The following is a 27987-nucleotide window of genomic DNA, read 5'->3' as shown; positions in this document are numbered from 1 at the left end:
AAATAATACTCTAAAATAGGATTGAACTCCACAATGTCTCAAAACTACAGCTTTTGTTTTGACTATCTTTAGAACTGTTCTTTACTCATGTTGTTCATCAAATTAGATCCAAAACCAGATCCAATATCCGTCGTAGACTGAAGGCCCATCTCTTCATATATTGACTGTCCCTCATAAGACCTTCACACCACACTACCCCTCTGTACAGTTCCTCTACTGTTAATATTATTATTATTATTATTATTATTATTATTATTATTTATTTATTTATTTTTAAATCCTTTTTCTGGCATGGTGAATGCCAGGCACCTGGTCCTAGCATAGATTGTTGCTTATGATGACTGATATAGATATAGATGATTAGATGATTCACTTACTTTAGACAAAATGTATTTGTTGTAAGTCGCTTGGGATAAAAGCATCTGCTAAATATGAAAAATGTAAATGTGAAAAATTCAAATATCCATGTCTGGTTCTGATGTCCTCCCTCTGAAGGTGAATGCTACCTGATGGAGTGGACAGACTGGAGCCTGTGTGTGAGCATGTGTGTGAAAGGCGCCGGGGTGGACTTTGGCTCAATCCAGGTGCGCTCGCGAGCTGTGGTGGCCCAGGAGCCAGAGAACCTGCAGCTGTGTCCTGACCAGGAGTGGGAGTCCCGGCCTTGCACTGGTGAGACTGGCTGTGGTGAACTGGCTAAACTGGTTAAACTGGTCATGGCAAACTGATGGACAAATCATACGAAAATCAAATCGAATCAAATGTTTTGCGATCTTTACTCCACCCTCAACAACAGCAGCAACAACAATTCACTAAGTAATAAAAAGCGTAAAAAATAGTATACACAATAGTGCAATGATGTCAGATGTCTTCTGATCAAAGGGGGGGGGGGGGGTATTATAAGGGAAGGGGGGGGGGGGGGGGGGTTGACGTAGTTGTGGCGGCTGTGGTGCAGGAGGTAGAGCCGGCGTCTAATGATCGCAAGGTCGGCAGATCAGCGGTTCAAACCCCAACTGGCCACATATCGTGGTGTCCTTGGGCAAGACACGGAACCCCAAATTGCTCCCAATGAGCGGGCCGGCAGTCTTGCATGGTAGCTTGTTGTCATTGGTGTATGAATGGGTGAATGAGAGGCCGTTGTAAAGCACTTTGGAATAAGGTGCTATATAAGTCAGTCCATTTACCATTTTGTGGCAAACTGGTGGTGACAAACTGGTGGTGACAAAACTGTCAGTGCCAAACTGGTGTCCTCCAACGCAACTAGATCGATGAGCACTGTCTAATGTGTTTGTTACAAACAGAATTCAGCAAAAAGACCCCACATGTTCAGATGTTGTTCTGGGATACATAAGTCTTCAGGCACTTTGTTCATGGGTTATTTAGACATCAAGCCCACCACCCCCACCACCACCCCCATCCCCACCACCACCACCACCCATATCCTTAAGGCTCTGCCTGAGGAATCCCTCCCTCTCATCCCACTGCAGCCATCTCTGGACTGACCTGGTTTCCCCACCATCACACTAGGCCTGAGGGGGGACGGGGGTGGACCTGCACTCTGAGAGGGAGAAGGGGAAGGCGAGGGGCAAAGAGAAGAGGGGAGGGAGGGAGGGAGAGAGGGAGGGAGGGAGAGAGGGAGGGAGGGAGAGAGGGAGGGAGGGAGGGAGGGAGGGAGGGAGGGAGGGAGGGAAAGAGAGGTGTGAAAGACAGATGTGAAAGAGAGACGTGTGAAAGAGCGAAAAGGGGGGAAAGAGGGGTAACAGAAAGCCAGAGCGTGTGGAGGGATACTGCATAGCGTGTGTACTATAGAGATACTGCATAGCGTGTGTACTATAGAGATACTGCATAGCGTGTGTACTATAGAGATACTGCATAGCGTGTGGACTATAGAGAGAGAAAGTCAAGAGGAAAATAGAGCACGGAAGAGGAAGAGGCAGCTCATATTATCCCACCATGACAGTTGAGAGAGAGAGCTCTTATCGATCGTATGGGTGACACAGTGGCAAGCACTCAAGAAAGCGGTTTCTCTTTGTTTAAGGCTAGATTGTTAATTTACGATAACTGAATAGGGTTGGCACGGATGATTAGTCTACATCATAGCTCTCTAAGGAATCTTGGTCATTTGCAGCACCGATGAACATATTGATAAACCCATAATAGCGCTGATAGTGAGTCATTTAGCAAAAGCTCGTGTACAGAAAAAGAACAATCGAACATCATTCTTGTTCTGTAGAAAAATCATTATGCAGAGATGTTTGGGATGTTTTGGATACGGCGCTTGCTTTCTACATTGCTCAGTGGCTGTCTGTATTTAATCCTCTACAATACTGTAGTTGCCCCCGCTCCTGTAGGGTAGGGTAACGAAATATCTACATATCAATATCTGGTCTTCTTTCAAACAATATCTATAGTAAAAGTGATGTAATTGAACCAAAAACAAGGAAAATGTTACTTTGTTATCATTTATTGAACAAAAAATGAACAAAGATGTCAATTCCTACCGAGGAAAAGGTTAGGACACCCTATGCCTTCATAGCTGGTATTGCCCCCTCTGGCTGAAATAACATCAATTGGATGTTTCCTATAACTGTCATCGATTGGGAGAACGTTTTCCCCACTCCTCCATGCAGAATTCTTTCAGCTGTGGGATGTTTGAGGGGTGTCATGCATGCAGAGCCCGTTATTAAGATCCAGGCTTTGACTTGGCCATTCCAGAACTTTCTTTTCCTTGGATTCCTTGTTGGATTTACTGGAATGTTTTGGGTCATTGTCCATTGACCATGTTGCATGGTCCACATCCGCTTCAGCTTTAATTTACAATTAAAATAATTCATAGTGGAAGGAGCCCCAAACCATGACATTTCCACAGGGTTCCCACGGGTCCTTGAAATCCTTGAAAGTTTGTGAATTTGAGAAAAAGAAATCAAGGTCTTAAAAGTTCTTGAAAATAGACATGGGTCATTGAAAGTGCTTGAATTCCCCTCTCTCTCTCTCTCTTTATTTTTTTTTTTATATATTCCCAAAAAAATTACTTAGCTCGTCAACTAGTTCTGTCTCAAACTATGCCGTGTTGGGTCCTTGAATTTGAGGGAATTTAGTCTTGAAAGTCCTTGAAAGGTGCTTGAAAGGTGCTTGAAAGGTGCTTGAAAGTCCTTTGAAAGGTGCTTGAAAGGTGCTTGAAAGGTGCTTGAAAGGTGCTTGAATTTGATGTTTCAGAAGGTGTGGGAACCCTGTTTCCACCTCCATGCTTCACAGTTGTTATGAGGTTCAGTGTCTTCTGTTACTATATCCAAATAATTAAACTTTGGATTCATCTGTCCAAAGCACATTGTTCAAAAAGTCCTGATGTTTGTCTCGGTGTTCTCTGGCAAACTTTAGTCTTGCCCTGATGGTTTTTTTTTACAGCAAGAGTTTCTTTCTTGCACAACTCCCATGAAAATCAAACTTGTGCAGTCTCTTTCTGATTGATGCATGTACTTTCACATCGACTGTGGCAAGAGCTATCTGTAGGTCCCATTATGACATTTTAGGATTGCTGGCTACTTCTTTAAGCATCTTGCGGTCTGCTCTTGGCCTGACCTGGCCATGGTGGCAGATGTTTTAAATGTTCTCCACTTGTAAATAATTTTCCAGACAGTGGAATGGCTGATTTGTAATTGTTGATCTTTTTAAATCCCTTCCCAGACTCATACGCATCTACAACCCTCTGTCTGAAGGCCTCAGAGAGCTCTTTTGACCTCACCATGGTGATACCACTTCAACAATCAAGAGCAAAACAAACCAAATTACATAAAAATAAGACAGGCTCTTCCAAAATCCTCTCTAACGATGTCCTAATCATTTGTACCTGATGTGGTGCACTTGATTCTAATTTTAGACATTTAAGTACCGGTAGTAATAAATGTGGGGGTGTCCTATTTTCTTTCCCCACAAGAAAATTGCATGTCTATGAATTACATTCGACAAATAGTTTGTTTGTTTGTTGTTATATTACCTAATATCTCTCAATATTGTTAAAATGAAGATCAAATGTCCATATGTTGGAAAAGACAACGGTTTTCATGGGGTGTCCTATCTTTTTCACATGACTGTATCTTGTAGCTCTTTTGCTGTACATTGTTGGGTAGCAGCAACATGTGATCTGCCCCTCTCTCAGGTGGGGAGTGCTATGACTACACGTGGATGAGCAGCACATGGAAAGGGTCCTCTCGCCTGACCTGGTGTCAACGCTCGGATGGACTCAACGTCACAGGTAGGATGGACTCAACGTCACAGGTAGGATGGACTCAACGTCACAGGTAGGATGGACTCAACGTCACAGGTAGGATGGACTCAACGTCACAGGTAGGATGGACTCAACGTCACAGGTAGGATGGACTCAACGTCACAGGTAGGATGGACTCAACGTCACAGGTAGGGTTAGGGTTAGGGCTGATGGACGCTGAGCGTATTGTGTGTAGGCACAGGCACAGCACTTCAACAGACAACCTACTTTTGACCAGCACAGAAATGTAAAGACAAGGACATGAACTGTTTGTTCTTCCCAAAATGATTTCAAGGGCTTGATATTTCAATGAAAGGCTTTATCTTCTGCTAGGAAATGAGCATAGTAGTAGTTCCTCATGACGTAGCGCTATGCTAAAGGTGACATAGGTTGTAAATTGTTGTCATAAAGTGATTTGTTCCAATGAAAGCCCGCTACAATGATCACTCCACATAGGGAACATCAGAGGAACTTCCTCAGTTGCTGCTCGATGACTTTCTCAGTGCTACAGTATATTGTATGTTCTTAAAACGCGTCTTTATGGCTGGTCTACCCTAGCTCCTAGGCTTTTATTGCTGCTTTTATGATGGTTTTATATATATGTAGATTTGTTTTGTTTAGCATTTTTCAATGTTATCCTTTATTTTATGCACTTTGAGATTATTCTTGTATAATGAAAAGCATAATAATCATAATCATAATCATAATCATAATAATATTGTTATACAGTAAATGATACACTGGTGCTCTTTAAGTTGCCACTATGAAAGTAGATGTTGGAGAAGCTGACCTTTTCAGATATGGCCATTCTGATGAAGCATATGATGATGTTTCCCCTGCAGGAGGGTGTCCCCCCGCTATCAACCCACCAATGGACAACAGCTCCTGTGACCCACCTTGTCAAATGCCAAAGTCTTTCTGCACTGAGGTAAGATAATATTGTAGCCTTTGACTTGGAGTAAAATTAGCTTTGATTAATAAATGGACTGCACTTAGATAGCGCCTTATTCCAAAGCACAGTGGCCTCTCATTCATGGCAAGCTACCAGCCCGTGCATTGGGAGCAATTTTGGGGTTCAGAGTCTTGCCCAAGGACACCTTGAAACATGGCCAGCCGGGGATCGAACTGCCGACCTTGCAATCATTAGACGCCGGCTCTAGCTCCTGAGCCACAGCCGCCCCAATTATTAGATTAGATAGGTGATTAGATTTGGTTGCAAGGGGATAAATAAATCTGTGTATTGAAGATAGTGAGTCACACGCTCTGTCATTCCAGCATTGCATTTGTAATGAACAAAAATTCGGCACCCAGCCGTGCCCTCGTCAGGAATCGTCCAAAAAAAACATTGGTCTACCACTGCCCTCTATAGGCCAACGTGTGCATGTGCGAGGAGGGCTACACGGAGGTGATGTCATCCAGCGGTCAGCTTGACCAGTGCACCACCATCCCAGTCCTGGAGATCCCCACTGCCGGGGACAAGAAGGCTGATGTGAAGACCAGCCGTGCCATCAACCCCACCCCGCCTACCACCATGCAGCCCGGCCGCTCCGGACGCACCTGGTACCTGCAGCCCTTCGGACCAGGTAACGGGGCTCGCCGCTCAACAGGCCCGGGCACTCTCAGTACGGAATCTAGAACAGAAGTTGAGTTCTAGAACACTGTCTAGAACAATCTAGAACACTGTTGAGTTTGTATTGTAGAACTTCTTACATAGACAACCAAGACACCACTCACTCAAAACAGGCCCAATTACTGTCAGAATATACAGTAGTGGATGTATCATGTGTATTAGATGTCCACATACAGTATGTGACGGCAGCTGTTTTTTTTTCAGAACGAAAGTCATTTTGAGTGGTTGCCGACTTGTTCCCCCTTTCTCTAGCTGCTGTCACATATTGTGTATTCATTTATGATTGTATAAATTGTTGCACACAGACAAGAAAACATAATAGGCTGCGGTTATACAGTTGATGCTCTATGTCAGGGCTCTGTGCACAGTGTCGGGAGGCAGCGTTTAACTAGCTGCTGAAGTGCATGAGATGAATAAGATTTGGCTGATGAGACTTGGATATAGACTTGGCTGTGGGATATGCTTCAGTATTGTGGCTTATACAATATGGCATGTATTAAACTTCACACTCACCTTATCTAACTGCTTTATTGTTTCAAAAGACAGACGCAGTGCTTTCCTCGATAGAGTTGGCATGCCACTAACACCCCCCTTTAGAGGCGTTTGGGCTGTGACTTCCTCCACCAGACTGACACTGTCTAGACACATCCATCAAAAACCATAATGTAGACGTATCATTTCCGTGAGCATAAGCGTGAGAAGCATCGTATCCTTGATCTCCAAAACAAGTCATGTCCGTGAGCATAAGCGTGAGAAGCATCGCATCCTTGATCTCCAAAACAAGTCATGTCCGCGCGAAACCTCAACAAACCGCACAATATATTACCTCAGGATCTGATAAACCTTGTTTTCTCTCCCCGATTACACGCATCCTTTAGTCAAAGTGTGTAAGGAAGGAAGGAGCTGTTACAAATGGGTTGTTCTCTCCATCATCGTTGTTAGTGACATAACTGTGTGGCTGCATAACTGTGTGGCTGTGTGTAGCCGGCTGAACTGACAGGCCCTCCTCCTCCACAGATGGGAAGCTGAAGATGTGGGTGTACGGTGTCGCGGCGGGGGCCTTAGTGCTCCTCATATTCGTAGTGTCTATGATATATCTAGCTTGGTGAGTTGTCGCTCTTGTTTTTCTCCATTTTTTCGTCGTTATCCTATTGTTCATTCCCCCCCCCCCCCCCCCATGTCATTATTTTCAGTCTGATTTCAACCATTTTGCCCATTCTCCCCTCATCTATTTTTATTCGTTTACATCTTCATTTGTTTGTTTTGTTTGTTTTCCATGCCATCTTGCGCGAGCAGCGGTTACTGTGCCGTCCGGCGCTCTCGTCAGGCCGTCAAGTCCAACGCCAATAGTACGGCGGTCTGGGTGGGACAAAATGCACATCAGTTGACTTACACGTGCCCTGATTGCCAAAAGTTGGACCAAAGCAGCGACTAATGAGGAAGTGGGGGCCCTACAAGTCGCTGCAGTCATTGACCCCCCCGGCGACCCCTCCTCACCAGTGTCACGTGTTCCGCTTGACTAGCTGAGTGAAGTCACTGGTGAAGGTGAGGTCCCCGGCCAATCGCATTCTAGCGGTCCTTCATAGGTGGTATAAGTTGCCTGTAGGCACAGGAGGACCAGCTTCTGAGCTGACCTAAGATCAGCGTCTTGGGGCGATTTCATCTTACTGAGGTATCCAGAGCAGTCTGTCTCCAACTCTAGTCCCGAGGATCCACAGGGGGGCGCAAGGCTCTCGTTCCAGCTCACCTCACCTCACCTAATGTTCGGGATTACCAATGTTGCGCTGGAAAGAAAACCTGCAACGTCTATGCGTTCTTGCCACAGAGTACCGTTTTTAATCTACCATTAATCAACGCAACACTTAGAAGACATTGTAGGACTTATTTTGGCCTTTTCTCTGTAACCTAAAGCCTTGTTACCCAATATAGCCAGTGGCAGATGACAAATCACCCACGGGTTCACCTTGATACATTGTCTCGCAATGACGATGTAATACTACCCTCTGCTGGTCATGATAGTCAATGTTATTTAGAAGAGAAACAGCATTCCCTTTGTTTACCAAACTCTCTACCTGCCATCTCATCCCGTTGTGTCCTTGATTCACCGCCCCATTGTCAGCAATATATTCATTACATTTGTTTACGTATGTTCTCCATGGAACACCAGTGGGTTGTTGTGATATGTAGAATTCATCAGTGATTGCTTTTTTCTGACCAAAAATGTGAAAGTAGCTGACACATGTATCAGTAAGCATTGCAATATGCTTGAATCTTTTCTGGAAGTCAATAATATAGGTCTTTTGTATGTTTAAAAAGAAAAAGAAAAGGTCATTGGCTATAGTGTGATGATGTATGCTTTATGCATTCTTGCGACGAGAGGAGCTCCAGCAAATCCACATAGCTGGGAGCCATATGGCACTCAGAGAAGGAAGGGGCGCAGATAGTGCATGGAAATTAACATACTAACACCTTTAGCCTGAATATCTGTAGGATATATCTGTTTTAATATCTCTACAGTACATGCCTTCTATTTTATAGATATACTGTATGGAATATTTGAGACAATATATTAGTGTGAGGGTGAGGGTAAGGGTAGACATTGTGAAGTGTGAATGGCATTTGCCTTGTATTGTGAAGCAGAGTTCTAACATCTGTATCCTCTCTGTCTCTCATAACATCTGTATCCTCTGTCTCTCTCATAACATCTGTATCCTCTGTCTCTTATAACATCTGTATCCTCTGTCTCTCATAACATCTGTATCCTCTATGTCTCTCCTAACATCTGTATCCTCTGTGTCTCTTATAACATCTGTATCCTCTATGTCTCTCATAACATCTGTATCCTCTGTGTCTCATAACATCTGTATCCTCTGTCTCTCATAACATCTGTATCCTCTGTCTCTTATAACATCTGTATCCTCTGTGTCTCATAACATCTGTATCCTCTGTCTCTCATAACATCTGTATCCTCTGTCTCTCATAACATCTGTATCCTCTGTCTCTCATAACATCTGTATCCTCTGTGTCTCTTATAACATCTGTATCCTCTGTCTCTTATAACATCTGTATCCTCTGTGTCTCTCATAACATCTGTATCCTCTGTCTCTCATAACATCTGTATCCTCTATGTCTCTTATAACATCTGTATCCTCTGTCTCTTATAACATCTGTATCCTCTGTCTCTCATAACATCTGTATCCTCTGTCTCTTATAACATCTGTATCCTCTATGTCTCTTATAACATCTGTATCCTCTGTGTCTCTTATAACATCTGTATCCTCTGTCTCTTATAACATCTGTATCCTCTGTCTCTTATAACATCTGTATCCTCTGTGTCTCTTATAACATCTGTATCCTCTATGTCTCTTGTAACATCTGTATCCTCTGTCTCTTATAACATCTGTATCCTCTATGTCTCTTGTAACATCTGTATCCTCTGTCTCTCATAACATCTGTATCCTCTGTCTCTCATAACATCTGTATCATCTGTCTCTCATAACATCTGTATCCTCTGTCTCTTATAACATCTGTATCCTCTGTCTCTTATAACATCTGTATCCTCTGTCTCTCATAACATCTGTATCCTCTGTGTCTCTCAGCAAAAAGCCAAAGAAACCGCAGAGACAGAGGCAAAACAACAACCGACTAAAGCCTCTGACTCTAGCCTACGATGGAGACGCAGACATGTAGACTAAAGCCTCTGACTCTAGCCTACGATGGAGACGCAGACATGTAGACTAAAGCCTCTGACTCTAGCCTACGATGGAGACGCAGACATGTAGACTAAAGCCTCTGACTCTAGCCTACGATGGAGACGCAGACATGTAGGCCCCCCCGGGATATCCAATCCCAGACCTGCCATAAAGACCTATCCCACAGCAGCAAGGACAGGGATGTTTACATACAGCAGACCAACGTCTATCATGGGACCTCATGAGTTAGAAAGGAGATGAAGGATATGAAGTTAACATTTATCCACAAAGAGACATTTTGGGGTTGATTTATTTTAAACTGTAGTTCTCGTTTTATTTCCCTATTTTGTGTTTTGATATTTTCTTAAGCAAGAGCCTTCACAACCTCCAGTGAAGACAAGGAAATGCCTTTTTTTTTTCATTTCCCCTTTCTTATCAGCAAAGACTTCTCAAAATGCAGCAGAGACAAACTTTGTTGTCTTTCAAACACCAAGCTCTTCCCTCATGTTTTTTCTGCTTGTCACTGAAAACGCTGAGTAGCTGCAGGCTTAGGAGGCGCTGTCGGTTCGCACTCTGCCAAAAGTCACCGCGGGGAAGAAGAAGGCAGAAAATCTCCATAAAAAGGCTTGGAATCCTTTTCTCAAACCTCAGCTGGATTTTCACTAAAACCTCCTGCTCAGTCTCAAACAAAAGAGATACGTTTTTTTCTGTTTTTGGGTTGATTCTTAGACAGAGGCCTATTGTGAAGGATGCTGTACTGTACAGCACAGATGAAGAACACAATTACTTGCTACTGGAATTATTGCCTCCCCTCTGCTTTGTTTCAGGCACTATATATCGCACTATATTAGTGCAGCATGATATGCACATGACTTCTACCTTGTATTGCCATATAACACTGCCTATCTCAAAGACAGGACAATATGCAGTTGGAAAATCAACATGAACATTGACATTTTCAAAAGAACAATAAACCTAAAAAGTATAAATGTTAACAGAATATGATGACATCCGCATTCTATGACACAGGGTGTGAATCAACAGTAGATATGTATAGATTTTTGTTTGTCACAACTAAATTGTTTTTAGTCCAGTTAACTTTCGTGGTCTGTACAGTTTGTCTGATATTGTCCCTCTATCTGCCGAAATTAAATCCAATAGCCTACTATGATGTTCACAACTGACAAAATATTTTTCCTAGTTAACATTGAGGTGTTTCAAATAATCTTAATATTGACACATGTGTAAATGGCAGATACATGGGTAACTGGTTCAGCTGATTTAAAGATACGATTTTGCAAAAACAAAACCCTTCTCAAGCTAAAACAGAGAGTGACTATTGTATTTTATCCAACTTCTTATGTCATGCAAATGTAACGTCTGCCTTATTGTCAATCCTCAAGTATTTACAGTACCATATATAGTATACCCACATTAACAGCTATCGATGATACACAGTACATGCATTAGGATTATAAATCAGAAAAAACAGTATAGCTGATTCTTCGACTTTGAAGTTGTACTGGAAATAAGGTTAAAATGACACCTAGTTAGTTGGGTAAGAGGACTTTTGAAATGTATTTAACGCAATGATTCATATTAATGGTGCCCTTATCTGTAAGTAATGAAGCAGTCATTTTATTGTAGGTACAATATTACATCATATATTCTGTATAAATGGAGGTACATTATACCACCATGTCAATACAGAGGACTTATCCACTACTGTCCAACAGGAGAGGGCTTTGTCCTGGCTGGCTGGTGTTAGAGCAACTGATGAGGAGAATGTTTACTTTTTTGTTAGTTTTCATTTTGTGTAAATAATAACAAACAGTTTTTTTATTTTTAAGATATCAAAATATGTGTACATTTATTTTGTATTGCACAGAACTGTTTAGTTTGAATATTGCAAAGTGGGTGTATGATATTGCTGATCGTGTGGTCATGATGCAAGCTGTATGTTGTAAAAAAAGAAAAGAAAAAAAAGACAAGGCTCTGTCATTTTGTACAGGTTGTTTGTGTATCGGAAGAATTACTAAAAATAAAGAAGAAAATGTTATCATTATGTTACTGTGGAACTAGTATTAATGAGGGATATTGTTATGTTTGCATTTGCTACTACTGTAAATTGGACACCTACAGTACTGTATGTTATACTGATTTAGAAGAACCACTAGATGTCAGTCTTGACACAAATGAAAAGTTATATTGCAAAAGTCTGTCTCTCTCTCTCTCCTCTCTCTCTCTCTCTCTCTCTCTCTCTCTCTCTCTCTCTCTCTCTCTCTCTCTCTCTCTCTCTCTCTCTCTCTCTCTCTCTCTCTCTCTCTCTCTTCCTCCCTCCCCCCCACCCCCCCCCCCCCCCCCGAATGCCAGTCTGCTATATAAAACATCACACCACACTGACAGTCAGACCTACACACACCTTCATTCATGCAACAGCTTTGATCTATCAAGACCTCATCAGCCCCTCTCTTACACATGACAGAGAAGTAGATCTTACTTTCTTACACCAGGATTGTTAGTTTTCTTAGTGTCTCTTAGAATACAATTTTATTAAGACTTTATTAGGATTTTTTGTGCTACATTTACCAGACAGGTTGGCATGACATTTGAAGGACTATCAAGAGAAATGAAGACTACACGTTGGTGCGTGGTTGTACTCTTACCAGCAGTCATTTCCATGGTAAGTTGGATATTATGCATTGAATAGTCTTTTTTTTGCATCTCTTGAAATTCAAGTTACATTTACACATTTACCTTTAACATGTACACATGTTGCCTGTGTCATTGTATGTGTTTCAAGACCATTGTACTCACTATGTGATGGCATAATTGTTTATTCAGTTCTGTGTTGCTGTGTGTTATTGCATACTGAAATACATTGCTCACTTTTCAGCACCCCGGAGAGCACTAGTCTAATATCTCTGAAGTCTTCGACTCACTTGACAATGAATTATTGGTGCACTGTTGTGTGAACACACAATATACATGTTTTGTGATGTTATACTGTAGGTGTTATCCACAGTAAACAATCAATCAATCAATCAAACTTAGTTTGCATCAGTCAGAAAGTCTTTAGTCACTTTATCAATACAGTATATATCATGTGAATGCCTTTGATTTAATGCCATGACAGTTTATAACAACCCAATTCTATTCATCTTCTGACTTACAGTTACCCTGAACACAAACACAAGACAACAGGCCCTCTTTTCTCCAGAATACAAGAATAAGAATTCCTCAAACTCAATTAAGCAATTTGACTAACCTTTACTAGCTACTATGGTTTATCAGTGCTTAATTTGCATAGTGATGGAAAGAAGTCAATTACTATTAATTATTTCGACGACTTAATACCCTTTATCGAATTGAATTCAGTCTGGAAAACCATAAACTCAATTTCACAGTCGACTAAGCTCACTAATCATTTTACCCCCTGCACTAATGAAGCCTTCTCGTTTTTTAAGGAACTCTTTTATTCTGTGGATCAAAAAGCAATGTGATTAACTAACGATGTACCACTGTGTATGTCGTGACAATGTTATGAACTAAACATGGGATATATGACTACATATTAGCTATGAACACAGTGCTACCACCAGATCTCATTTCACCACTTGAATGTTTTTTTCAGCCTTTGCCTGTACTGTAAATTGCTTCGCCATGCTTTAATAGGGTGATCATAATTGTTTTGTGCTCGGTGCATCCTAAGCTTTCGCCTCCAGCCCCTTTCGACAGATTGACAGACCCATGGGAACCTCACAAACTTATTTTGGCCGCCTTTGAACCAACTCGTGTGTGAAATAATATGATTATGTATTTATCCTCTGGGTGAGTTGAAAAACTAGTGCCAATGGATTTTTATTTTTTTATTTTAATACCCTACTGCGTACAGTTTTTTCTTATCCTCGAAGTCATGGTCGTAATTGTTCCCTGGTCTGTCCAAGGAGTATCGTGATGTCTTGAAAAGCATTACTGTTAATTTCAATCATTTTCTTTGACCCTTCAGGTAACATATGCCATAAAAACATCATAATTGATCATGAAGATCAGTGTGGATATTGTTTCACAATTACCATGCTTCCTTGACACCATGCCTAAAACATATCCCTTGGGTATTTCTAGAGACATTCCTAGATCAAAGTCCATCCTACTTACTGGAGGATTGGATCATCCTTGAGGTCTCTACTGTAGCTACCATCCCCTATGAGAATCCTATTTCCATTCTTATGCAAGAAATGGATGTCTCCCCTTATTCTTGATGCTTTGATGTCCCTTATAGATGGGTTGGCGGGTGTCTTCTGATTGACCAGTGCTGTAAGGTGCACTTAATTCACGCACAGCTCGAAACTGAGAGTTTAGAGAAGTAGATTGGGTAGAATGCAGAGCTTTGGTGTTTTAGTTTGTGACTCAGGCCTGGTAAAAATGTATAGGGTGTTTGGTTATTTGTTATTTTGTTATTTATTTATTTACACACATAACGAAACTGTCAAACAGTGAAAGAATACGGTGTAGTGAGGATTAGAGATGGCGGACTGACTGTTGATATTATTGTTTTTAATAGGAATTCCCTTGTTTTTACCTTTGCTTTAGTTTAGAGTAATGAAAGTTAGACTGGTAGTATCTGACTCTGAGAGCTGAGAAATATGCCACATACAGCCATCCCAGCAACATTAACTTTCAAGCAAAATGTGAATCCTTCCTCCAAGGATTGTGCAGAGAAACATGGTTAAGATTGGTGCTGGTGGCTTTACGATATCAGAACAAGAATAGGCTCTTATATAATAGAACTACAGGATTAGATGTCATCTTTCGGCCTCTATGGAGAGGATTTCTGCATGTGATTAAGAATAATAAACATCCAGGTTTGTTCATATTCACTCCATCTCGTCTAGGGGTGGTTTCTACAGGACTACAGGACTGGAAAATAGTTTTTTTCCTCCTCTCTCTCTCTCTCTCTCTCTCTCTCTCTCTCTCTCTCTCTCTCTCTCTCTCTCTCTCTCTCATATTCTCCAACAGACCAGAGGTCATCTTGGCCTTCCAAGTATTAATATAGTCAGGCCTGTCTTGATAGATGTTTGTTTAGTCTGGACTGCCTTGATCTGTCTAAACTCTGTAGAGTGGATTACAGGTTGGCTTCTAATCTGTGAAGTAGGGTCTCTGTGAAAACGCCATGGCACACTCTAATCCGGGCCACAGCAGTTTGCAGAGGCTGTCAGGTGATTTAGATTAAAGATAATTGCGTGTCACAGTGTGGCGATCAAGTATAACATTCACGACAAGACAGTAGTCTTCATAACAAGGAAATAGGTCTAATATGAATTTGAGGAACCATCTCAGATGCAGATTTTAGTGTTATTGTGCATATGAAAGCTTTGAGAAAAAACAGGTCTTTTTTATTCAAAGATGTCAACAAGATCCACATCCATTTCGGGAAATGGGAAGACTGTACTTTGATAAACGTTTTTCTTTCATTGGCCGCCCTTCCATGTACAGGGGAATCCACAGAGATTGAGATGCAGTCATATAGCAACACAGGTAATTACTGAGCTATGAAAGCTATATTTCATATTGGTCATTGGAGACCCCACTCTTAATGAATAAGAATGGAAAAAGCTGTGACAAGTAACTGGGGCTTATGAGGTTTGAATTGTGGATTACGTTCTCTATTCACTGGAACTGAACAATTCATAGTGGAGTGGAGAATGCTAATGTAGGCCTACTGTTTAAAATAACCATACACAGAAGTTGTTGGCCTTAATGCAGCATCAAGTGTGACACACTGACTGAGGACTCTTAGTTTCAACTGCCGCAGAACATATTGCCAATTTGTGAACGGTAAAAATACCACAGCCCAAGTGGAACCACCAGCTCCCTTAGTGGCGCTAAGACTGTTAAAACATGGACCCTACATGGACAGACTGGTGGACTGTGTGCAGTGTGTTTGTTTTACACACTCGTTATTAAAAGAGTGAAAATACCACCGCTCATCTGTAATCAGACTTAGCTGAGGTGCTGGAGCTGAAGAGTATCAAATGGAATGAAGAAGCAGCATCTGCACACGCGAAAACTGTATTCAATGTTGTTCAAAATGTGTTAAAAATCAATGTTGCATGCTGCTGTATGCCTGAAGAAGGTCTATGAAAGACCGAAAGCTTGCGCAATAAAACATTGATATTTGCACATTTTCTTTTTGTTTTTCAATGTGCGCATGCTGCTGCTTTTCACTCCACTCACTGCCTATTTTTAAAAATTCCCATTTTATGTCTATAATTGTTGCCATTCCGCCTGTACTGCTGTAGCTGTATCCCCCACCTCCCACAATGTCATCCAGTGAACTTTGTGAATGAGAGAGGACCTTATTCTCTGAGTATTGATCTAGGAGTAAAGGTACAAAATGTAAAAGCATTGCACAGATAGATCTGCTGTCACGTTCCTCAGTCTGGGGTTAGGCCATTATCCATGTAGCGCAGTGGGAATCTTAGCTCTCTCATCTGTGTTATTGTGAGGGGGCAGGGTAAGGGAGTCATCAATCATCCCTTCAGGGCACATTCAGCAGGTAATAGTCTGAGGTTGCAACATGTCTGTACTGAAGAAGTGCTTCATACATCTCTACTGTATGTATGACAGAAATACCCTTACTCTTGTTGAAGGAAGGACACAAATGTAGATGAGGCTTTGACTTGCCCTGACCTTCAACAGCATATTCTTACTAACTTACTACTTTTTTTGGCCTTCAGCCAAGGCTCGACCGTAACATGATGTGCTGGTGTATTTCGCTGTTGAAATATGGTTGTAATTAGGTCACTTTGTTCCTTTCCCAGGTTACAAGTGCCCAATCATCCAGTTCTGGAAGATCAAACTTAAGAGAGAGCCCAAAGTCGAGAGTGAAGAACTTCTGGACAGACAACAACAGGGTCTTCTCCATCAGTCGCCTGCTCTCCCAGACCCTTACCGGCAAAGAGAACTTCACCGCCCTGGATCTGAACTACGACGAGTCAGAACCCTACTCGAAACAAGAGCTTTGGGACTGGCTCCACAACTCCACCAACCTCCACGATCCCCGCTCCCGATCCAAAAGAAGACCCATCGTCAAAACTGGCAAGTTCAAGAAGATGTTCGGCTGGGGCGACTTTCACTCCAACATCAAGACTGTCAAGCTCAACCTGCTGATCACGGGCAAGATCGTGGACCACGGCAACGGCACGTTCAGCGTCTACTTTCGCCACAACGCCACCGGCCAGGGTAATGTGTCTGTGGGCCTGGTGCCCCCCACCAAGGCCGTGGAGTTCCAGCCGCATCAGCAACAGCAGTCAGTTCTCGAACCCAAAGACACCAAGCTGTTCAACTGCAGGGTGGAGTACGAGAAGGTGGAGAAGGGCACCAGGAACTCACTGTGTGCCCACGACCCTTCCCAGAGCTGCCCTCAGGAGCAGACCCAGAGCCACGTGTCCTGGCTGTGCTCCAAGCCCTTCAAAGTAATCTGCATCTACATCTCCTTCTACAGCACTGACTACAAGCTGGTGCAGAAAGTGTGTCCGGACTACAACTACCACAGTGATACTCCCTATCTTCCCACTGGGTGACTGTATGCTTCGCTTTGGGAAAGGCACAGAGGCACGGCATTGAGTCCTGGGAGGTGTCAATGATTTGAGCCAAGATGATGCTGCATTCAAAAGAACAGGAATGCTGTAGAACTGAAATGTTAACTGGTATTATTAAAGCTGATTGCAACCCTGCTGCTTCTGAGATCGCTACACTGAACAGACCTTCCCTATGGCCATTGTAACAGCATATAGGACGCAACATTTACAGGCTTGGCAAACGTTTTATGTTTTCGGAATTAGCATAGAAGTAATTCAATCCAAGCCATTCCTGAAGGTATGCAAATTGTTATTATGTAGATAATCAGGCTCAGATCAAAGCTCAGATTTCATTGTGTTATGAACAGTTTATTTGTTCTTAATTGAGCAGTATGAGTAGATGGAATAGCATCATAGTTTTCCTTTTCCATCCCTCTTGTTGTCTATTTTGGTTAATCATTGGTCATTACATCAAATAAATGTATGTCAACTCATCTACAAATAAGTAAATGTGAAGGAATTGAAAATACAGATACTACTGAAATGGTGTTTTTCTCAGTCTGATGTTTTGAAGTGAAAAAAATGTAATGCTATTCTTGCCCTACTCATCGTATTCATGCATGAACAAAAGTACTCAGATACCTATATGTACATGTAATCTAAGAAACTGTCAACAATAATTTCCCACTAGAGTAAACGACTTTCATTCAACATGAAAATGCATAGTTTATTAACTATTTGTGTGGTTGTTACACAAGAGAAGTACAGCGAAAGGGTTCCACTCTGTCCTACTTTATAACAGGTTTAAACAAAGCAAATACCATCTTATTTGATCAAACTAAAGGAAGGTTCTGCATGAAAATCGTTGCTAACAAGAGCCAAACACAGGACATGCACTAAACCGCAGGGGCATATCACACATTACAACAGCCATGAAATCCCACCGCTGACACCAATGACACAAATTTGGGATAATACTGTAATAACACTAAAGGATAATGATACTGGATATTTCATTTGGCCATCAAGCTTTCATTAGGTTAATGTGATGCCTTTAGCAGATTGTAAAGCATCTATGGGAATCACCGCAGAGTGAGCAGAATCTCTCTGCTGAGACTCAGTGGGAACTATAGAACATCTTTATGGGATGTGTATGCACCTGCAGGCACTGCATTCCTGTTCCTTGAATTCCACATATCTGCAAATAGGCAATTATTACAAGACCTTTATTACTGTACATGCATGAAGATTGGTTTGAAGTATTTGAAAAAACTAAATAAAACATTTGAGTTCATGCGAAATCTGACCAGACGTAACCAGTATGATCAGTGTGTTTTTCTCCTCATAGCCCTGTGAGGAGAGAGACCTGTGTGATGAGGAGGGATTAATGATGTGAATGAACAGACCTGACAGAAATAAGGATTAACTCTTGACTCATAAATTGAGAGCACTTATATGTCACCATTGTAGAGGAATGACAAATGTCTTAGATTACTTTTTTGAGTGGCTCCTCCATTTTACTATTCACTTTTTCACATGGGCAGTTGAACATGTTGCCAAACCGAATACGTGCGTTTTGCCGAATAGATACTTGAGTCAGGATAATTAACTGTTGCTACCAAAAAATACTAGTCTTGATTTGAATGACGTTGGAAGGGCCATGCCAGAACACAAGGCTTTTTGATGACTTGGTTATCTCCCATCCCAGATCAATTCCCTTGGTTCAGTTGTCCTGGGCTAGCGCCATGCCTCTCCCCTCTCCCCCTGCTCTCCCAGAAACCCTACCCTGATTAATGCGGTCTGGGGGAGAGCTGTCAGAAATGGCAGGGAGAATCATGGGATTTCTCCTTCAGAGTCACAATGACACCCAGCAGCTGCAGGAGTAAACAGATGACTAACCACTGGCCTTTTGGCAGCCCTTGGAGACTTGTACTGGGGGGAGGGAAGTCAACGCTGCCGTGACATTTAGGTGGATTAAAAAGTTATTGGGAGTCTGCTCTCTTAGTGTCAGAGTAAGTAATTATTAGCTCAGTAATTATTTATATGCAGTAGCTAAAGCTTTGTCAGGACCATAGTGTATACACCAAGTGCAAAGTTTGGACCTATTTTCTCAATCGGAGATAACACCTAAAGCAGCTAAACAGGTCTACAGTCATTCATCCTCACCTATGTTTCTACATACTTGTGTTTGACATGTTGTGGGCAAGTGGGCAACTTCATAAGGTGACTTCATTAAGAAATACAGTACATATCTGATATCACATCTACATTCGTCTCTACATAATATCACTCATAAACAATAATCAGATGAGACGTTAAATGACTTATTTGAATACAATCGGCATTTCAGATCATGTCATAGTGCTGAATTCATTCATTCAGTCGTCTTTTGATTCTGTTGATGTTATTTTCTGTGTGAGGTACTGACATGTTAAAAGTATTATCAGGCAATGGCTTGTGGGTTTTTTAAATTACAAATGAATAGGTCTCTTCTAAACATTATGATTGCCTGGAAATGAAAACTCACTCATTGTGAATGTCTTATATCTGGTAAAAATAGAGAGAATTGATTAACCTTTGTCATTTTAATTGCTTTAGTGACAGCTGTCCTTTGGCAACAGAGCTATCCCAATGCACTGTGGCCTTGTCAATTACTTTCCCAGTGAATAGATTAAAAAGCCACAGAAGGATAGGCTCATTTCATTAGTTGGAGTTAATGCCCTCCAGGCATAACCAGGTATGAACACTTCATCCCTGAATATGCTGCAAAATGAACAATACTATTATGCCCATGTGAATAGAATGAATTGTGGGAAGATGAAATTAAATTTACGCTCTATTTAATTCGTTTTCCCACTAAATTTGGCATGTTAAATAGTTGTTACTTGGAAATTGGTGTGTATTATTTTATTTATTTTGCTCGCGATTATGAATAAATAGTGCTATGTTAGCATAGTTTTGCCGTGTAAACTCAACATATGCACGTACAGAATTTAGACTGACAGAGTGTAATCGTGATTGTTGTGTCCCCTGGAATCTGTGGTTTAGTTTACACTTGGAGACGTTAGGGGATATCGTGATTATGTATTTTTTTTAAACCTCTTGTTTTGGGTCCAGATGGTCGCTGTAACGTTCGTTTTGTTTCCTGTGGCGTCGGTCTGCGTGGAGCCCACACGCATAGGCACATCGTGGAGCCCACACGCATAGGCACATCGTGGAGCCCACACGCATAGGCACATCGTGGAGCCCACACGCATAGGCACATAGAGCCCACACGTATAGGCACATAGAACCCACACGCATAGGCACATAGAACCCACACGCATAGGCACATAGAACCCACACGCATAGGCACATAGAGCCCACACGCATAGGCACATAGAACCCACACGCATAGGCACATAGAACCCACACGCATAGGCACATAGAACCCACACACATAGGCACATAGAACCCAGACGCATAGGCACATCGCGGGCAGGCGGACACTGCGGGTACGCCACCGTGACACGTTTCGGCTCATTAGTTTTACATTTCGAACTACAGGCTGAAATTATACAATTTATCCCGTAGCATCATTTGATTCTTGAACTCAGTTGCAATGTACTCCAGAAATCGCATCACTTCCAGTAGAGGCCATGCAAATTATGATTGAGTTGCGTTAATTGGGCCCAAATTCTGCTTTAATTGAGTATTAGATTGATGTTTACTATATCTCCCTGTCACATGTAGTGTGTTATTCTTAACTGTGATCTGAGCATATCAAAATTCAAGGGGTTACCCATCAATGTCGCATCGGATCATCATGTTTCTAATGTTGTAAGCAGTTTAGTTTGGGTCTGTTTTATTAGGCGGAAAGTAGTTAAATAGGGCATAAATCATTTATTTATTAAGGAATATAAATCCCTTTCTGATGGTACACAATTGTTATCATGATATCTTAAAACATTCAATGGTGTCATTGTATTTGAGAAACACAACTCTGTAGGTCCAGGCAATATCCGTGCGAATCAGTTAAACGCATGATTGGTTTGTCACAGCAATGACAATTTACTCATTCACAGGCACAAACCATGGGGGCCTAGATAGTGAGTTGGTCTGGTGGTTAAAAGGTTATGAGTTCAAATCCCACCGGGGAACACCACCACTAGTGTGCCCTTTTACTCCAGGGAGACTGTCTCTAATGTCTAGATTGTAAATTGCTTTGGATAAATTGTAAAAATGTAAATGTTCCCCAAAATGCTTTCCGAAGCTCTCAAAGCCCCAGGTAACCCCAACCACCCACACACATCTGTCTACACCTCTCCATGAGACAGATATAGAGAAAGATTCACACTTTGAATCTAACACTGTGTTTGTCATGACAAACTCTCATATTCTTGCGTTTCACCTTGTCAGCTACTGTGCAAGCAGCACATTTTTCACACTGCATGAAGATGTTGACGCAGGAGTAATATAATCATTCTTTATAATTCAGGCTGCCCGTTATTTCAAGAATTAGGGAATCAAAGCAACATATAAACCCAAAAGTTTGTATCACCTCAGAGATGCTGTATCACACAACACTGCTATGTGCTATACACCAGGGGGGTATTCCATCAACGTTGCTAAAGGACAATCCAGGCTTATTTTGATCAATCCCGTGAGATTTATCAAAATAAGCCTGGATTTTCCTTTAGCGGCACTGATGGAATACGCCCCTGGACTAAAATAACATTATCTTATGTAAGACATGCACAATTGCTGCTATTAGGAAAATGTAAAACACCTTTACCTGTACATTTCCAAAATGTCAATGTGGCCAGAGGGGGCAGCAAAGCTCAACTACATGTGATACGGTACCAGGGGTCAGAAAGGTTCATATGCAGGCTGAAGAGAAGAATATTATCAAACCAAGGCAGGCCTCAGTATTCACTTTTTAAAGTGGAGGATCCATTGCCTCCTGAAAATGACAGGCGGCTTAAGAGGATTTACATGGCTCCAAATGTTTATCCAATGTAATCTCCAACCACTCACTTGAGTTATCAGGCTCACCAATCAGTGGTAAATCCCTGTATATCATTGTCCTGTTGTCAAAAAGAGGGGGCCATTATCACTTTTCTGACCATATTAGACACAGTATCTGCTGTATTTGGAAAACGGATACCTGTTCAGATAGCAAGTCCGTGGGCATTTCGAAAGTCCAGGCCTGGAAGCTGCACGAGGCCTACACCATCACCTCCATCAGCTGTAAGGTCAACTGCACGAGGCCTACACCTTTACCTCCATCAGCTGTAAGGTCAACTGTGAACGAGGACATTGTCAACAGAGCACCCAGTGATTTGTAGGGGATACTTGCACCTGGTGAATTTGTCCATTTGTCTATACATAATTCCTCATTTAGGTTTACATTTGACATTTAGCAGACACCTTCATCCAAAGATGAAGACACCTTCATCCAAATTTGTTTAAAGTAAGTGAATCATCTATACATCAGTCATCATAAGAGAAACAAATCTATACTAGGACCAGGGACCATAGGCAGTCACAATAATGTACTGGGTCAAGGTGCAATGTATAAAGCAAGCACACAGATTTAATTGAAGCATGATTGTTTGGGCAGTGTCCAATTTTTTGGCCCGTAGGAATCATGGGTCAAGTACAGTAGTCAAGTATTTCAAGCAGTCCAACCTTTTCCAGACAAAATGAAGGGTTAGTTTTTTCCCCACATGAGTTGAGCACATTTATTCTAAACAAAACAATGTAAAAAAAGAAGGAGCTATGATCCATTTTAAACATATATTATGATCCACAAAAAGTATATTTTGGGTTGAATCATGTTACAGTCAACTTTTTCCGAATAATATAAAAGAAAAATCAGTTTGTCTAAACAGTATGGTCCTCATCCAAACATATTCAGGGACACACAATTTAAGCATGTGCTACCCTGCCTTAGATATGCTGGCATTGAAACAATCAGGGTCGGCATGTTTTTGAAACAGGGGGCTAGTTGCAATTGATTTATATCTCTAGTAACCTCTCCTCTTGCCTCCATCGCTAAAGGTGAGATGAACAGCCAGTGTTTGTGACAGAGATGGACTAGGTGCTACGGAGAGAGAGGGATGATGCACTTTTAAAATGCATCACCATTAAATCAAGCAGTAACCTTGAATGAGTCAAGATCTGTGCCAACAGTGAGGTGAAATCTGCCCTCAGCGCCACATAGCATGCCAAACAGTGTGGGGGATGAGTTAGCTTGGCAAAGGGCAGAACAGGGTGGTTTTCCTGAACAAAGGTACAAGATGTTTATCAAGAAATTGAAGGCCATCAACCTGTTAAGAGAATCTGACAGACCATTGTTCTAAGTGCAAATACCGTAGGTAAGGAGAGCCCACTGCATCAACTTGAAATATATATTTTACATTGTATGACATTGTACCTTAAATGACCACTGATACAATAGCTATAAACAATATTTATTTTTTTACAAAAGGATAAGTTAGAGGCAAATCTACCCTGTTGTGGATTTACGGTTCTAACTGGAGCCACAAACCACCAGGAAAAGTGTTTCGATTACTTGTCCAGTTTATTTATCTGGATATTCTTGACATGATGATTGCTAAAGTTGTAAAGTCCTCAGGAAATACCACCTCAGACAGGAGCTGCTTGTGACCTTCTACCGCTGCACAGTGGAGAGCATCCTCACCTACTGCATCTGCGTGTGGTTCTCCAGCTGCACAGCCGCAGAGAGGAAAGCGCTACAGAGAGTCGTGAGATCGGCCCAGAAGATCATCGGCGCCCCCCTCCCCTCTCTGGAAGAGCTGTACAACACACGCTGCCTCAGGAAGGCCTCAAAGATCTCCAGAGACCCATCCCACCCTGGGAACGAACACTTTGTTCGGCTGCCCTCAGGCAGGCGGTTCAGGACCATGTTCGCAAGGACAAATAGACTGAAGCTCTGCTTCTACCCTAGGGCCATTCAGGCCCTGAACACAGCAAAGACCTAGGTTCTAGGCCCTGGACAATCTAGACAATTTGATGGCAGCTACTAGATTGTAATCATAAGTGCAATACTGAAATACAACATGTGAACATTTCAAACCTGCAAACTGCGACACTTTAAATGAATGTGCAATAACACTATGTGCAATATGACAACCCTCGTGTACATAAGGTTCAGAGATAGGAAATGTTAGGATATTTATAGCATAGCATAGAGTACAGCACAGTGTTTTATTTGTATAGTATAGTAGTATAGTATAGTGGATAGTGTATATAGCCTTTATTTATGTAAACCAGCTCTTTTCCCTTCTTGTTTTAGTATTTTTTTTCCTAGCACCAGGGGAGCCCCCCCTCCTAAATTTCGTTGTATGGTACCTGTACTATATTAATGACAATAAAGACCATTCATTCATTCATTCATTCATTCATTCATTCATTCATTCTTTCATTCATTCATTCAAACAAAGAGAAAAACAAAATCACAATATTTTTTACCAAACAAATCATAAATCCAGCCTTTAATACCATGACAATTCTTACGCACATAATCATAAACATAATCCCAATCAATAGAAAGAAACTTGACTTACATTGAAGGTTATTCAAGAGCCACATGGCAAACACCTACTATCAATCAAGATGTAGGTGTTTAGAGACAAAGAGGGGAAGTCCCTATCCAGGGGGGTATTCCACGTACCTTGATTAGTATATCGGTGATAAAAATAAAAGCCGTGTTCAGGCAACTCGTGATTGGAATTCAAGCCTCAGGTGATTCCTCGAACGAGGATCAGGCTTGTCATCAGTGTTCACAGAACACTGGCTTAGAAATCCTCGATATGGGCGCGTGAACGCAGACATAAAGAGCCCTGAAGAGTCGAACTATCTTTATGAAGACGAAAAATAAGATGTAAAATAGTGCAATACTGCTGCAATTAACAAGGCGAGGGAAATGGTTTGGCAAGAAATTGCTGACCGATTAAATGCGTAGGTCATACTAGCCCCAGTTATTGTTATATGTTCATATTTTAATAAATATAAAAGTATAAAAAAATACATTAAATTAAATCGAGTTTTGAACTGGCAACTTTCAAACCTCTAACTGGCTGCCTTAACCCCTGCGCCAACCACACTGCTGTGGTGATGGCAATGCAAGTTCATAGACATACCTATTTTTTTATATACTTTTTTATTTATCTATCTATCACACTTTCAAAATATCAAGTTATCTATCACACAATCAAACTATCTATCTATCTACACTTTCCAAATATCAAATTATCTATCTATCACACAGTCAAACTATCTATCTATCTATCTATCTATCTCGTAAAAAGTGGGAACTAATATTTCCTAAAAGACACTTGAGGAACTGTCGTTCGGGATGTAGTTTCCGCCTGTGAGACATTTTTGACGCACGCATTACCTAAACCAGCCTGTAAGTCTGCTCGCGACCAGAATTACTCAGAAGGATTGGTTGCATAGCAACCAAGCAGCAAATTATTTGAGCCACATTGATGGAACCGAACGCAAGCTTGAATTAGCACCCGGATCTAATTTAAACCTGGATCAGAGTTAATCGCGCTTCTCGGAATACCCCCCTGGCCTCTATTTATAAAGTGGGAGTTACTACCACAAGTACACTGAACCCTTGGTGTCTTCCTGTGGAGATGAGGGGAAATAAACGTGCAGTTTCTAACACTCCCACTCTGCATCAAACACATTGTTAGCAACTTCAGAAACTTGTTAAGAGAAGTAAATGTGTCCAGGTGTCTCGCCTTCGTTATTTACATTTACATTTTTGGCATTTAGCAGAAGCCTTATTCCAAAGCGACTTACAATCAATACATTTGACTAAGCAAGTGAATCATCAATCCACCAGTCGTATCAGGAAGAGTAATCTATCTCAGGCCAGGGGCCATTGGCAGTCTCAGTGATAGAAGGAAAAGTTTTGTATTTTTTATTTTATTTTATATAGACACTGGAGAACAGAGAGACAGTGCAAGGGGGGCAGTAGAAGTCATAGGGGACACAGTAAAGGGGAAAAGCGGGTGTCTCAGGAGACGCAGTGCTGGGGGGTAATGGATGTCTCAGGAGGAGCAGTTAAGGTGTAACCTGAAGAGATGGATCTTCAGTCTCCGACGGAAGATGGGTAGTGACTCTGCAGTTCTGACAGCCGTGGGAAGCTCATTCCACCAGTGGGGAGCCAGTGTAGTGAAGAGATGTGATCGGGCGTTATGTCACACTTGGTCCTACAGCAGCCCCACACCTGGTCATTCCCACCGACAGGCTTCCTGCAAGATTATACATGAATATTTCCCACTTTACTTTACTCATATCAAACATTCAGTATTCTGGCTTCCGGCATTAAATATAGGGTCATATTTCATATCACTCAAAGTGTTTGTAACAATACGGGAGTGGCGAGCACCAACGTATCAAATGAACTTTGAGCCAGGATACATGGTAATGTTGTAACATCGACGTGCTCTCGTTAACTCAATTAGCTAGCAATGGAAGAACAGGCATTGTGCTTAGCATCAGTGGGGGAGGAAGCAGCTGTTGCCTTCAGGTGGCAGGTTATGTACAGTAGATCTGTTAGGAACACATGGTTATGTGTCGTGGGTTAGTTTGCAACATCAAACACCAACACAAGATCTATTGTTACTCATTTATCTGTTGCTGCTGCTGCTTTGCTCTTGAAACCTGATGGCTTCTAGCTGGAACTGAAGCTTGTCATCCAGGACAGGAACTGGGAGCTGAAGCCTGTGATCACTGCATCTATCAGACACTTGAAGGACAAACAAGGGTCAGTGCTGGTCAGACTCCAAAAATGTGACCTAATATGCCCCAGTAAACTCACCCTTGGTTCTCAAGGAAGGCAATATCTGGGGACAGCATTCACATCTGGTGGTCCACAAAGACACAGAGGGGCACATTATATTTACATTTTTGGCATTTAGCAGACGCCTTATTCCAAAGCGACTTACAATCAATACATTTGACTAAGCAAGTGAATCATCAATCCACCAGTCGTAGCAGGAAGAGTAATCCAGCTCAGGCCCGGGGCCATTGATAGAAGGAAAAACCTTCTTCTATCACCTTCTTCTAAACCTAGATTTATTTATTTTATTTATTTTATATTTTTTATATAGACACTGGAGAAACAGAGAAACAGTACAAGGGGGGCAATAAAAGCGGGTGTCTTCAGGAGACGCAGTGCTGGGGGGCAGTAGATGTCTCAGGAGGAGCAGTTAAGTATCACACATGCTTGTACTGCATCACTGAGGCTTCAATGGTGAGAATGTCACCCAGGGAGTACTGACTGGAGGGCCTTTCAAACTTCCACAACAAGTGTTACAGTGTAAGTTTAAGTTACAGTATAAGTTAAGGTACCGTATGACAAGGCCACATGGCTTCTAACCAGTGTGAGGGAGAAGTACAGGAGTTCCCTCAAATAGCGGCACTCAATACCAATTCCAGCATCCCGTCAAGAGCTTTGGGTTTGTCGACAAGGGTAAATATAGATCAGAGAATCCGCAGGTCCCACTTCACCTCCCCGTGGACCACACTCGTCCCACTTTTAGCTACCACACTTTGAGCAGTAACTGGCTTCTTCAGCTCAAACTTCACACATTTACATTGATTTTTTTTTGCAAATTTTAGCAGACGCCTTATTCCAAAGCGACTTACAATGCCAGCCTCAGACTCACACCAGCCTCAGGCTCTTGAACTTCTGGAAACTTCCAGGTTAGAGGGTCGGTTTATAGAGTCTGCTTCGACTGGAGTCTTCGACAGGTTCTCGAGCTGGTTCTGTAGACTCTAGTTGATGAGGATTAGGAG

General features: G+C 41.8%; 2 protein-coding genes across 2 annotated transcripts in view; both read left to right on the top strand.

The window, feature by feature from the left end:
* Positions 1–9581, top strand: part of thsd7ab (thrombospondin, type I, domain containing 7Ab) — a gene marked incomplete at both ends in the record, with an annotated part of 102487 nt that extends 92906 nt beyond the window's left edge. Inside the window, 6 exons of the mRNA XM_080540081.1 lie at positions 496–669; positions 4154–4249; positions 5104–5189; positions 5631–5844; positions 6909–6996; positions 9491–9581. Of these exons, the coding sequence (XP_080396207.1) occupies positions 496–669; positions 4154–4249; positions 5104–5189; positions 5631–5844; positions 6909–6996; positions 9491–9581 (749 nt within the window). The remainder of the gene's footprint in view (positions 1–495; positions 670–4153; positions 4250–5103; positions 5190–5630; positions 5845–6908; positions 6997–9490) is intronic.
* A 2604-nt stretch (positions 9582–12185) lies between these two features.
* Positions 12186–17169, top strand: LOC308166856 (neurexophilin-1; the record flags this gene model as incomplete). The annotated part of the gene is made up of 2 exons (XM_080541179.1): positions 12186–12266; positions 16408–17169. 2 exons carry the CDS (start codon positions 12186–12188, stop codon positions 17167–17169), a joined length of 843 nt encoding a protein of 280 aa, XP_080397305.1.
* Positions 17170–27987: the final 10818 nt, after the last annotated feature.

The sequence above is a fragment of the Nansenia antarctica genome, assembly GCF_963989245.1.
Source record: "Nansenia antarctica genome assembly, chromosome: 10".
Taxonomy (NCBI): domain Eukaryota; kingdom Metazoa; phylum Chordata; class Actinopteri; order Argentiniformes; family Microstomatidae; genus Nansenia; species Nansenia antarctica.
Note: the sequence above shows the minus strand (reverse complement) of the source record. Positions and strands in the feature narration are given on the sequence as shown.